Source organism: Molothrus ater, chromosome Z (genome assembly GCF_012460135.2).
Source record: "Molothrus ater isolate BHLD 08-10-18 breed brown headed cowbird chromosome Z, BPBGC_Mater_1.1, whole genome shotgun sequence".
Classification (NCBI taxonomy): domain Eukaryota; kingdom Metazoa; phylum Chordata; class Aves; order Passeriformes; family Icteridae; genus Molothrus; species Molothrus ater.
In genome coordinates, this window is record NC_050511.2 from 54,972,002 (window position 1) to 54,985,227 (window position 13,226).

At 37.1% G+C, this 13,226-nt stretch overlaps 1 protein-coding gene across 1 annotated transcript in view; it reads right to left on the reverse strand.

Annotated features, from left to right (window-relative positions):
- The window catches only part of PRDM6 (PR/SET domain 6), a 74,898-nt gene that overhangs the window by 16,125 nt on the left and 45,547 nt on the right, over window positions 1-13,226 (reverse strand). Inside the window, exons 3-5 of the mRNA XM_036403685.1 lie at window positions 9,284-9,411; window positions 5,547-5,671; window positions 2,068-2,410 (exon numbers count right to left, since the gene is read on the reverse strand). Of these exons, the coding sequence (XP_036259578.1) occupies window positions 2,068-2,410; window positions 5,547-5,671; window positions 9,284-9,411 (596 nt within the window). The remainder of the gene's footprint in view (window positions 1-2,067; window positions 2,411-5,546; window positions 5,672-9,283; window positions 9,412-13,226) is intronic.

The window sequence follows — 13,226 nt, forward strand, 5'->3', positions numbered from 1 at the left end:
CCCACTAAAAGACAAAAAGTTTCCTGTGGTGTAAGCTCAGACTGTGAAGGTTTCTAAGCAAGGATATGATAACCGAGATCCTAGGGCAGTTATTTATGGTAATTTCAAGCATGGAATGAATTGCAACGACCTTAATCATAGCAAGATGATTTCCTACTATGCCCTAGGGTATTCTGAGCTGACAATGCTCCAGACTTTCCTGAGGAAGCTGTTGGCTGGGTAGGCACAGGAGGGACTGAGAGGTAATACACGGTGAATCAGCACCCTATTAATGCGAATGATCACTTTTAAGACTGAAGACCAGAAATCCAGTCCGTGTTTCAGACAATATTTGACACAAGCTGCTTAGGACGAAATAAATAAAAAAAGAATTAAATTAACTTAAAAAAATTAATCTCTCACCTCCACGATGAAAGATCTAATGGTAAGACAGATTTATCCTCATTTTCTTTCTCTGACAAAATAAATATTTAGCTGTCACTTAGAGTGGAGAATAGTGCCATTAAGAGAGACCCTTCTTGCATTAACTATTATCTGCAACTTGCTTCTTCACAAAGGAAGTCACCGGTTCAAACAAAGGATGAAATCGAGGTGTCACACCTGATTGGGTGTATCACTGAAAAAAGTATGTGGAGGACCTCACAACATACCTTTTCCAGTGTCTAGACTCTTCCAGGATGCACCATTTTATGCTTTACAGTATGCTTAGGATTCTTTAATACCAGAAACACGAAAGTCCATGGAATGTAGGAGAGCAGACCTTTCAGGACCCATATTCTACATTGTGACACCTAAATTACCAGTTTTGTCCTACAGCTTCCCTAGCGAGGCATTTGCTTCTGCTGAGGCAAGCATGAAATCCAGAAAAGTGTTGAAAGGGCTTGTTCACATTCGCAATATTATCAATTCTTAATTTTTATTAATACTAGCTTAGAATCTAATTAGTCCCTAACATGCTTGAAATTTCTTCTGGAAAAATGGACTTATTCTCTCCATACCCATAGCATCACACAAGCATATGTGTACATGTAGATAGTACACAAAGTACACGAGGAGACATAGACATGCACACAAACACATACACAGACTCAGTCTTTGCTGCTTTTTTGGTAGTGGTATTTTTAACTCTAATTCACAGTTAAATGCTGCTTTTTGAAACACCTTTCAGGGATTTAGCTGTTATGCTCAAATCTGCACAGCTGAAGAAGAGACAAAATACGGGCAGCCTTTTTTATTGAATTAATTTGATTTTTGTCTTTTGTCCTGCCAGCTATCAAAATTGTCAAATAAACCAGCTTTGATTCATAAATAATGGTTCCATTATATTTACTGTGCCACCGGTCAGAGTACCTGAAATTTTAATTCACTTGTTCAGCTAAATTTCATCCTCAGTTCACAGCCATAAAATTCTGTATTGACAAACTTTCAAACCAACTTTGACTCTGAGGTATCTAGTCAACATTTTTCTTCTGTGTGGATATTAGTTTATTGAATAAGTGGCATCTGTTTTCCTCCACATCACTGGTGGAGTAGGTATTTCCTTTTGACAGCTTTGTACGATTTATGGGTTTGCATGCTATGAAGAAAAATAGTACTAAGCAAAAAATTCCAATTCATTACCTCTTAGTACTTAATTAAGTTCATACGCATTGCACACTATAGGTGAACCCTGAAATGACTGTGACAGCCACTGAGCAGCAAGTTAGATTATCTTTGGAAGACAGAGAGACTTTTAATTATCTTGACCTCATTTTTTCCATCTATGATATTCATAAATTTTCATTCTATTTTGTTGCCTCCATCAGATGTACCAAACCATTCTAAAAACAAGATTATATCCTTAGCTATTTCCTTTTATCTGCACATTTAGGCACTGAATGTTTTTACAAATAGTGAAGGCAAGCAATAGTTTTTATCAGCTTACTTCACGCAGCTGCAGATGAATTATGTCATACAGGCTCCCCATAATAATGGTTTGGTTTTGAAAATGATAACAGCTTGATAAAAGAAGAAAGCAGTGGATCTGGCTATCAGTAGATACAGAAATAAAGAGAGCCTGGGCTTTACCTGTCGGGGTTCTGCGTACACACATGCATCTGTAAGAGGATCCGCTGGGTGAAAGTCTTAAAGCATTGCCCACATTTCCAAAGATGCCAGTCACTGAACTCAGAATTTAGTTGGCTTGTTGAAGTTGGGCTTGCAAGAACTCGTTGGTTTTTGACACTGATCTGGTTAAATCCTGACTCGATGGACCCAGACTTATCCAGGAGAGAAAAATTTCTGCTACACGGAGTCTGTGGAAATACTATGGATCGCTGTGGAGTGGCAGGGGATAGTTTGCTACTTTTATTAAATGGCTGTAGGGTGTCTTGTCTGGACATGGCCTCCATTACAGTCGAAGGGACATTCACTGGGAGAAAACAAGAAAAGTAAATAAGATCCTTTTTATGCCTTTTTAAAACTAATACAGTTTTGGGACACCAAAAAAATCAACATCCATTTTCTTGACACTACAATGAAACAGTTTTATTTTAACAAAGTACAAAAAAAAAAAAGGAAAAAAAAAAAGAAAAGAAGGGCTTGAATGAGACAGTGATCTGAATGGATGGTGCTGATTTTGTGACACTGAAATGAAAATTCATGCAAGGGAGTGTCTGAGACTGAAAGGACCCAGAGAAGCCTGACTGTGATATACTTCTATTACACAATGGGATTGTCATCTGAAAGAAAAAGCTACACCACTTGTGATACCCTGACTCTGCATGCTACAATCAGCATGTCTGACTGCTATATCACAGACAAGCGTGAATTTTGAGAGCATGGAGAAAAAAGTCCCTGCTGGGACCCTCCTTGAGATACAAGAGGGCTTAAATATCTACTGCAGCAATAGTTCCCTCATCCTGCAAAAGGGTGGCCTCTGAGGATATTACACCATTAGATCTCACAGATGGTCACACTGCCAATGCAGTAAGAAGCCAGGGACTTCATCATGTATCTTATGCCTGAGGTTAATAGCAGGTAGGTCACCATGAAACACTGCAAAGTACAGGCAGAGAGATCTTCATGCATCAGTTTCCCACCTACAAAACAGGTATAAAAATGTTTTAAAAGTCCCATGAAAATTGTTTCTAGTCTTATGATCGTCAATTAACTATGGCTTATGAGGCACTCAGATATTTCAGGGACAAATGCAATATGTTTTTAACAAAGAAGTGATTTCGTGCTGAATTTGAATGTTTTGTGATAAGAAAGGCAGGAGGTGAAGCAAGTAGAAGAAATTGAACAGCTGCCTCACACCTTGAGAGCCATATAGATCATTCAGTGAATGAGGCAAGGGTCCTGTGGAAAAATAGTCAGCTGACAAAAGCTTGCACCACAATGAAAAATAAATATAATTTAGGCCACTGGACTGAGTAACTTTTAATACTTTCTAATTTTGGTAGACTCAGGCCCATGCGCTATTATTTTCATGGAAATTTTTAATATGTTATTAAATATGTTGTATACATATAAGTTTCTGTACACAAATTTGGTTACAAACTGTTTATATATACAAATAGGTACGTAGCATGTATTAAACTGATGATTAGAAATTACAACTGTGTTTTGGTAAATCAATTTTTCTAAGAGCAAACATGAGCAAATCATGATTTCTAAGAGCAAACATGAGAATTTCAGTTGTAAGCCGGAATCAGCTAATATTATTTAATGTAAAAGAAATACAAACAAACAAACAAACAAAAAAATCCCCAAAACAACCACAACTTAATATTTGGTAATATTTTAAATCATGCCAGTTGCTTTAGAGTTCTGTTTTAATATCTATGATCAATCATAACAATTCCAATATTATATTACTAGAAGATACTTAATTTATGTCAGTTGAGGTCCATCCTAACCTATTCTTTTTTGTAGTATCTGAGAACCTCATTTCTAAGTAGGTTTGCATCCATGGATCTGTCTATCTCAAGTTTCCAGACACAGAATACATCTTCTATGTCTCTTCAGTACCAGGACCAATTTGTATACTATCATTTTGCCTCAATATACTTTTTCTTTTATTTTATTTTATTTAAATTGTGGTCATAAAAGTCCACAGAAGCAGTGAGATCAGGCTACTAAAGATCTAAGGAATATAGGCAGAACTTGTGCTGCTGACAATACCCTTGTGCAGAAGATAAGCAGAAGGTACATTCTGGGAGTTTAGGTGGGACTGAAGTCCTATACCAGTCTGCAGATGGCTCCATGGTCAGAGATTAATTTCATCTACTCATGTCAGTGTCTCTATGGATGAAACTCTGGTTTGTCTCACAGAGAAATAACAAGAGACAATATTTAGAGATATTATCCATAATGATTTTAAAAAAAATTTTTGTAGTCTTGAGTTTCTGAAAGAAAAAATATTTCTATATTGTACACTCCAGAGCATGGCTTTCATCAGCAAATATTTCTTACAGAAACTAAATTTCTTTTAAACTTTTCTCAAACTCAGCAGACTCAACAGAAAACTCAAGATGAGAAAGGATGCTTATTTTCAATAGTTTAGTCCCTGCTATCTTGCTGTTTAATTGCTGCATGATTCGGTATTTAAGTTGCTATAAGACACTAGTTCTTCCTAGCAGTTCATGCTGCTTAAGTCCAAGTACAGGACCAAAAACATACACCTCATACATCATTTACTGAGTGTGGGCAGTCACAGAGTTACTTTAGACCAAAGTAAACGGGTCCATTCTTGTTTTCTCCCACTTTATAGATATATATAGTTGCCAAAATGGATGCAAGCTCTAACCAAGTCTCACACACAAGCAGTAGAACTGAAGGATGTGCCTGGATCACTCATTTTTATTACAGACATAGGTATCCAGCACTAGTTTTTGTCTGTGTTGAAAGTAACTATTCATGCTTAGTTTCATGAGGATCGCTAGCAAACAAGAAATAAAATGTTGAGAACAGGTAAAAGAATGGATGAAAATGGGGATGGTCAGGATGGAATAGAGATTTATTGTCATTTCAGTGTGCTTACATTCAGCTGGTATTTTTAAAAGTAGGGTTTTATGTTTAACCACAAGGATCTAACCTCTTTAATCTGCCAGTCTGAGACATAGAAAAAAGGAAACACCAACAGAGGCCCTGTGGGCTTGCAATGCATTACTGTTTTGGTAATACAGTGGTTTGTGATAGACCTAGTAACAACTGAGAGAACCAAACAAACTCGTTTGCAATACATTAATTAATCACTGATACAGAACAGTGATTCTAACCATACCACAATTTTGCAGCATAAGTGTATCACCTCACCTTAAATATACTGCAAATTTCATTAAACGTCATAGAATCAGAGAATCATAGAATGGTTAAAGATCATCTAGTTCCAGCTCCCCTGCCATGGGCAGGGACACCACGAGAACAGATTGCTCAAAGCTCCATCCAGATAGGTGTTGAAGTTCCAGGGACAGAGCCCCCTCTAAAATGCTCTATGATGTATCTGATTAGGCATGAAAGAGGAATTATGGCTTACACAGGTAGAAATGCAAGAAAGAACTTACAATTTTCATCTTGTGCAATGCACTGGAGAGGGATTCCAAAGAAAGATGTGTAGCTGTCATTGTACCACACTAACAGCTCAGTGCCCCTGGGGATATCTATACAAGCCCGGTAGAATATATTTGACCTAATCAAGAAAAAAGAAAACATGGCATAATTTAGGAATAGAGCATTCTCATCTTATAGTACATGGTATTACAGTAGAAATTCATTGTTTTGGAAGCATTTCTGCAGATAACTAAATGAATAACCTACTGGTTGTGTTAAAACCAAATCTGTCATTAGAGAAGGACTTTGTTCCTGTAGCACAGGCTAACAGCATTACAGACAAGTTGTATCTAGCATATATTAAATGCTAAGGTTTCAGAAGGACCAAGATACCATTAAAATACAGGTATTTTCTTGCAAAATATGTTTCAGGGGGATTTTAGAATGGTACTTTCTGCTTACATGGTATAATCATCTGAGTGGTGTACACAGATAAGCAAGTACAGCCATTTAAACAGCTTTGCATTTGTCACCTGCAAAAGTTAACATATTTTAGGGTAGACAACATTTCTTTTGTGAAGAGAAATTAAATGAATAAATACATTTAGCAAGACCTTTGAGATAGTGTGTGGAGTGACCTTTCATGGCAGTAATACACCTTTTATAGAGAGACCTTGGGTTGTCGAGGAAAACAGACTTTGACTTAGGGGAAATAAAAAACTGGGATTAATTGGATCATGCAGTGCTAAAATCTTCCACTACATGGAATGTGAGGGCAGTGCCAATGATTTAGTATGTGTAAATCAGTGTTACCTTAAGTGTGTATCTCATTGTTCCTGTGAGAGAACACTGGGTATTTCTAGACCACTGAAGTGGGAACATGGGGGTGAAAAGGGAAAAGTCCTTATGTCTTCAGCATAAAAAACAAGAGCCTTTTCCTGATCTTGCACTGATGCAAATAGCTTCAGAGTGATATTTCTGCAGTTAAGACATTTACATGGCAGCAAAAACTGTGCTAGATTAGAATCAGACACAGGATAAAAGACAAATGTTATCAGTTTGCAGTGGCTTTTCCCTTATGCTTCACATGGAACAGTAAAACACACTCCTCTGAGATGGATAGAAATTCAATATATACAAGAAGAACAGTCCACTCTTGCTGAAGGATTACATACCAAAGTGATACAGTCAAAGTACCAAGAAATGAACATTTTTTATAACCGCTTATGTAAGGCAGAAAAAACATCTACAGACCAAAAAAAAAGTTAGGCCTCAACCAGTTTTCTGAGTGAAGAATTGCTACAAACATTATTCTGAAGTTCAAGATAAAAGTGTTTAGGGTTGGTAGGCCTTAAATTTAGACTTTCTATAAAGAATTGGCTGTAGCAATGCAATTTGTTCCTTGTATAACACTGCAGACATAAGGAGAATCTTCTACCACATTTTTCATGGCAGTGAGATATGCACTTGTCAACATATTTTGTCACCGCAAAGTGGCTCTTGGCAACAGGATCATAAAGATCAATAAAAAAGTGCAGATTCTCAATATTTTACTAGCAGCTGCAAAAATTTCATTTATCTTGTTATTTTCCTCGCTTACTGCCACCCTGTCTCAGGAGGGCACTGCTAGCTAAGCAGAACGGTTTTCTTAGCCTTCTATGAATATCTGACAAAAACTCTCCTCTTTGTGTGTCCCCTTCATCTTCCCTCCTCCTCTTTCTCCTCCTCTTCTTCTCTGTCTCTCTTTCTTGACAGAGCTTTGCATTTAGTTAATTCTTTCCACTGTTACATAAAAATGAAAATCGGAGCCACACTATAAATTACCGGCATCTCTTAACTTGAGAAAAATTGAGTCTACTTTGTACTTCACCCTTGTAACATTTCATCTCTCAGTTTGGCTTCCCTTAACATAAACACAGCAGCCCAGCAAATGAATGTGCTAAAACCAAATGACACACTTTGCCGCTGAAAGAGCAGGACTGTTTTTGAGCAATGGGTGGTCTGTGGGGCTTGGAGTAGGCAGGGAAAAAAAAGTGTAAGTGTACACCGTCCCTTACAAGTGTGCAGAGCTTCCAAAACTCGCAGCAATCTCTGCATGCTGAAGTACATCAAAGGGATTTTTCCCTTTTCGGATAATATTTCCTTTGCTGACATGTATTTAGTATTGTGGTTGGATGACTCATAAAGATAGCTTCATGGCGTCCCAACACAGTTGAAGCAGAACACATGCCAACAAACATTATTGTCAGCCTCAAAATAAAAACAAAACGTTCAGCTAAGGGTCAATCAATCAAGAGCACTTTGAAGAAAATTCCATTTAGATATTACAAATCATAACAGAATGAATTTAAACCAGCTGACTTTCTGTGAGGAGGACGTCCATGTACAATAAAAATTAGGCTGGTTTTTCAGTGTCCAACTTTTCTATTTTCTTACACTTGGATGCAGTCACTGGTGATGGATGCCAGTTTTTTAAATTGTGTTTTTGTAGTTCATTTTATAAAGATCTGAAGTAATCGAAAACAGATCAACAGAGGGAACTCTAAGTAAAAACTCCATCATGAAAGGAGAGTTGTAAAATCCACTTAATATTGACAGATGTGTAATGACTTTCTCATGTTCACTTTTCATTTAGTTTTGTCATCTATATATATGTGTGTACGCATATTTTTTTCTTATTTTTATATATGTATGTGCACGCACACATCAGCACATAGAGAAATAGTCCACAAGATACCTACAAAAATACTCTTTCATCACAACAATCTTTATTCATTACCCAGTGTGTTTCTTTAAAATCCTATGGTATTTTAGCTATAGATAGCAGATACCTAAGTATATAATAAAAGATTCCTAATGTATAAATAGGATTGTTATTTTTTTAACTGCAGCATTGTTTAGTCAACTGGCCAGAGAATAAAAAAGCTGAAAATGCAATTGAACAATTTTACCATTGTTAAATTGGATCCCTATGGGATAATCAAACTTTATATATTTCATTTTAGCTTGCTTTTATATGTTTTATTTTTAATTTTAAAGGTAGTTTAAATAAGTTTAAGATTTTTCCTAAATAAAAGAAACTCTGCTCTCTAAAGCAACCAGCAAAAATCATTGCTCACTGCAACTGGCAAGCCTGGGGCATTCTTTGATGTGCTTCCTACCACATTTAATAAGGCCAAGCAGTCGCTTCTGATTCTAAGGCAAAAGGTTTGTTTATAGCTGAGGTCATGTATTTATGTAATGTGTTGTCTGGGTTTTCTGCATATCTTTGCAAGTACAAAGCAAAATGTACCATAATTTCTTTACATTTTTCTTTGCATTTTGACTTTCTCTAGCCAGCAGCATAAGAGGCACAAGCTCTAGCAATCTTGGCCAGCAGGTGCACTCAACAAAAGAGCTCGAGGTGTATGCACAGCTCATGGCTGACTCTCAGGATGCCTCTGGGTGCCACTTTTCCCCCTCCCCTATCACATGCATCCCTCTTAAGGGTGGAGAACTGCTTGTGTTGGCTTGCCTCTGATGAGGCTGTTTGAAACAGTGCAGAGAGCTCTGTGTGGCGGGGTGGTCACACAAGTGACACAGGGCTGCCCTCGCTCCCTGGAGCTTCACCCCATGTGTGCTGCCCCACGTCAGCACATCCTCCAAAGCTAGGATACTGTCTTTTCAATCAAAGGCAGCAGTACTCCTGATGATCACAGCCTGATAAAACACTCTCATTTTGTGTCACTGAGTGAATCAAGAATCACTTTACCTGTACTGAACCACGGTTAAGTTCTGCTCCCCACAGTGCCTGGCACATCGGATGTACCTCATCCAGCTCGACTTACTGGGTTCTCCACCATCGATAAAGTGCTGCAGTGTCCCATCTTGGTCATATATCTGGGGAGATGGCACAAAGTCAAGTAGTTAGAACAAATCATCAGCAATCATTTTCACTGCTTTGCTGGTGTCTCTCTTTCCAGGACTTTATTGCCATGAAGTTTGTCATCCGTGTACTGATACTTTTAGAAATATACATGAAAAAGCAGAAAAATATTTTAGGGGATGCAAGTTTATCTTGTTTCTCTTATCAAGCCAATCTTTTCATATTAAAAATATTTGTGGTGTCTCAAAGATGTGACCATGTTTCCCAAAGAATATTTAACTGATTCTGACAAGCTGGCCTTAAATAATGAACTGCCAGATAAACAAGAAAATCTGGATGTAAAATGTGCAATAAAATGGCTGGGACATCTGAGCAAGGAGCAGTAGCAATCCCTACACAAGGACCCCTTCCTTCACATCTCAGTTGCAGCAAGAGTATTTACTTCAGCAGCCTTACATGATATGTTAGGGAGTTGTAGGACTCATAATATCAAAACAAATGAGACTAGAAGGAAAAATGGAGTTGATGATGCCTTTTGGATCTCCCTTGAGACACATAATTTTTTTGAAGTACCAAATGAGAAACCAGTCCTGAGGGAATCGTTGTTTTCCTAAACATGACATCCCTGCTAAGGACATGAGAGCCAGTTATGTTGATTTAAAAAAAAAAAAGGTAATATGTTCGTATTCAAAAGTGGATGCTCCCTCTGAAGCCAAGAATAGAGTTGCTCTGGAGATTCTGAAATGAAAAGATAAATGTATCATGCATACCTACCCCCCGACTGCTTAAAAATGTTATCTAGATAGGTCTAATCCTACTAAAAGCGTGTGATCTCACAAGATTTTTACTTGTTTCACAATTCCTTTGGCAAACCTCACAAATACATCTGAACAATTAGGTACCTATCTGAAGTAAATCTCATTTTCATGCCTTTTCCTCCTGTATGAACACCATTTGCTTTAACATCCTTCCCCCAAAAATGTGATTCCCTTTGAAATTGTCTGAGCCTAAATTGATATCTTCTTGAAAGTATTAATTCTGTTAAAAAAAAGAGGGAGCACATTTATTACATTGAATTGAACATTTCTAGTATATACAGATTAACAATCTTGAATATCTATTTCAATATCAGGAGAATAATCTCAGAAATTGTGTGACTATATTTGATACTTTAAAAGAGAGTTTCCTATAGTTCACACAAAAATATATGTAGAAATCAAAACCTAGTTTTTTTCCTCCACCAAAGGAGAGTGTCAAATTCAGGAACCAGCCTTGCTTTTGCTTTTGGCCAAGAGGGACTGTGAGTAATCAGGAGGAATATGTCCATTGCAAGAGCAGGAGAGACACAGGAATCAAGTATCTATGGCAATTCTTATCCTTTTTTCCTGAGTGACAAGGATCAGGTGAAACCTGGCCAGATACTCCTGTGCTGGATAAGCAAGATGCTACCCCAACATGCACTGAGTGGAATAAAGTCAGAGAATCAGGAGTCCTCAGAAGTAAACAAATATTTTAATCCCAGTGATTAAGTTGATTTTTGTATAAATGCTAACATGCTGGTTATCAGCAAGGACCTATTCTTAAGCAAATATCTTAATGTATGCTGAATATGTGAGCAAAATATGCTAAACTATAAAAATCTGTGAAGAAATCGGAAAAGTTCTACAGTACATCAGCATATAAAAAGGAAGAGAAGGAAAAATTAATGACTAACAGTACTTGGCTGAAACAATTTTGGCAATATCTATGCAAACATTCTCATCAGTGTTTATTACCTATCCATTTACATGCTGCTTATTCACATAACAATATATATCTTAACACGATGCAAAAACAATTCCCATAAATAAAGAGCTAATAATTTCCTAATTCCCAGATTATATGAAACAGGAAAGATAAAAAGGTCTGCCATAATCAGTAGTGACACTCATGTCTTAGCACACAGGCCTCTACCCAGAGCTTTGTATAAATAGACAGTCATTAAATGATATGAAAAATTAAAATCTGTCATGATAACATGGGTCTTTCCTGGGCCTTGGTCTGGAATTGGAAGGACTGTGCTGTAAGACTAAGTATTTTCAAATACTTTATTCTGCAAGTATTGATGCATCAAGTGACACTATGCCCTCCTTGGGCATATTGGGATATTACTGACATTGCTGCATAGTCATAATTTATCCAACAGCACTCTTAGCCCTGTTCTTACAGAATTGTAAACCCATCTGTAAAGAAGAAGAAGAAGCCCTAGGCTTGGAAGGTAAATAACAATACTGTGCTGAATTTGTCAAGTTGCACAATGCAGGTTAAAATCTGGAAAAAAAACCAACAAAACTCATTTATGGTTATTATTTTTCATGTCACCGTTATGCAGGAGTTCTTATTCACTTTACAGTTATATAAATCAGGAAACCAGTGAAGAAATAACTGCCTGAAGAAACCCTCATGAGGGAGCAAAGCATAATCTGCCATAACAGAGAAATAACAAACCTGTAGCCCAAGCTGTGAACACAGGCACTGCATTAAACAATGGATATACATATTTACCCACATCTGTATTACACATGCATACATCCTTAAACAGCCATACTTTCTATTACAGAAAATACTGCAGAAACCTGTGATAAACTTATGTTACTGGAAGCCTTTGACTACCTCACTTGATCATTGCATCCATCCACACTGGCATAAATTTCTCACACATTGCAATAGCCTCATGGTAAAACAGAATACCATTTCTCCAAGTCCCTTCAGACTCTGCATTCATTTTTTCTGTATCTCACATAGTCACTGATCCAAGTAGTGGAAACACAGTTAGTTATTTCATTTTTCTGCTTTGATTGCACTTGGAAGTGTTACCTAAGCTTCATACTGGACTCTGATAACTCTTGGTTTTGCTGGATATTAAAGGTTTGGGTTTTGTTGTGGTTTTCTGTTTGTTTTGTAATGGAATGAACTAGATTGTGGAACAGACTGGAATTTGATAAAAGAGGTCTGCAATCACTTCATCTGATTTGCATTATGGTCCCCCTTAGCAGTTGCCTTATAGTTAATTATCTTCTTAATAGGTTCTTGACTGTTTACAGATATTTTACTGGTATGTTGCAGATCAAGAGACTCAGAATGTGATACATACTTCTCCTCTATGAATTTCATCCTTTGACTTCAGAGTACAACAGAAACTCCTTCATTTTCCAGGAAAGTAAGTCCAAAGCATAGTCATCAGAATATAAGTCTTCTCTTTTCAGTATTTTCTGTACCCTTCCTTGCAAACACCCCTTTATTAAGTAATTGAGACATAAATAGAGGTCAGGTTCCTCTTCCAGTGGCTGGATTGGTTGAGGATAATTATTTGGAGGACATGGATTCTTTAATGACAATTGTAAGAGCAACACACAATGGCAGTAATAACATAACTTCAAAAGCACACTGCATGCCATATAAGTGATGCTCTAAAATCTCTGAACAGCCATAACATAAATAACAGAAGTAATATAAACATGAACCATCTAAGATTTAAGCAGTAATAAAAGACAAGGTGGGTGCTAAAGAGACTTCTGAGAACCTTCAATAACTTCAGTACTGATAGAATCAGTATTGCTTACTTGGATCATTGGGGCAAATCTAATTCTAGCGCTAAAACTGTTGCCCCTATTTCTGGTATAGATGCCATGAAATTCTAGATTAAAAAAGTTCAAATGTAGCAGCACAGCTGCAGAGAAAGCTAAGTTATGAAGCAATTAATAACTATTTCACAGATGCCACAGCAAGCGCAAAAATAGTTTTTTGAAATTCTTCCCTCCCTATCTGTTGCCTTCCCTTGTTCTCTTTC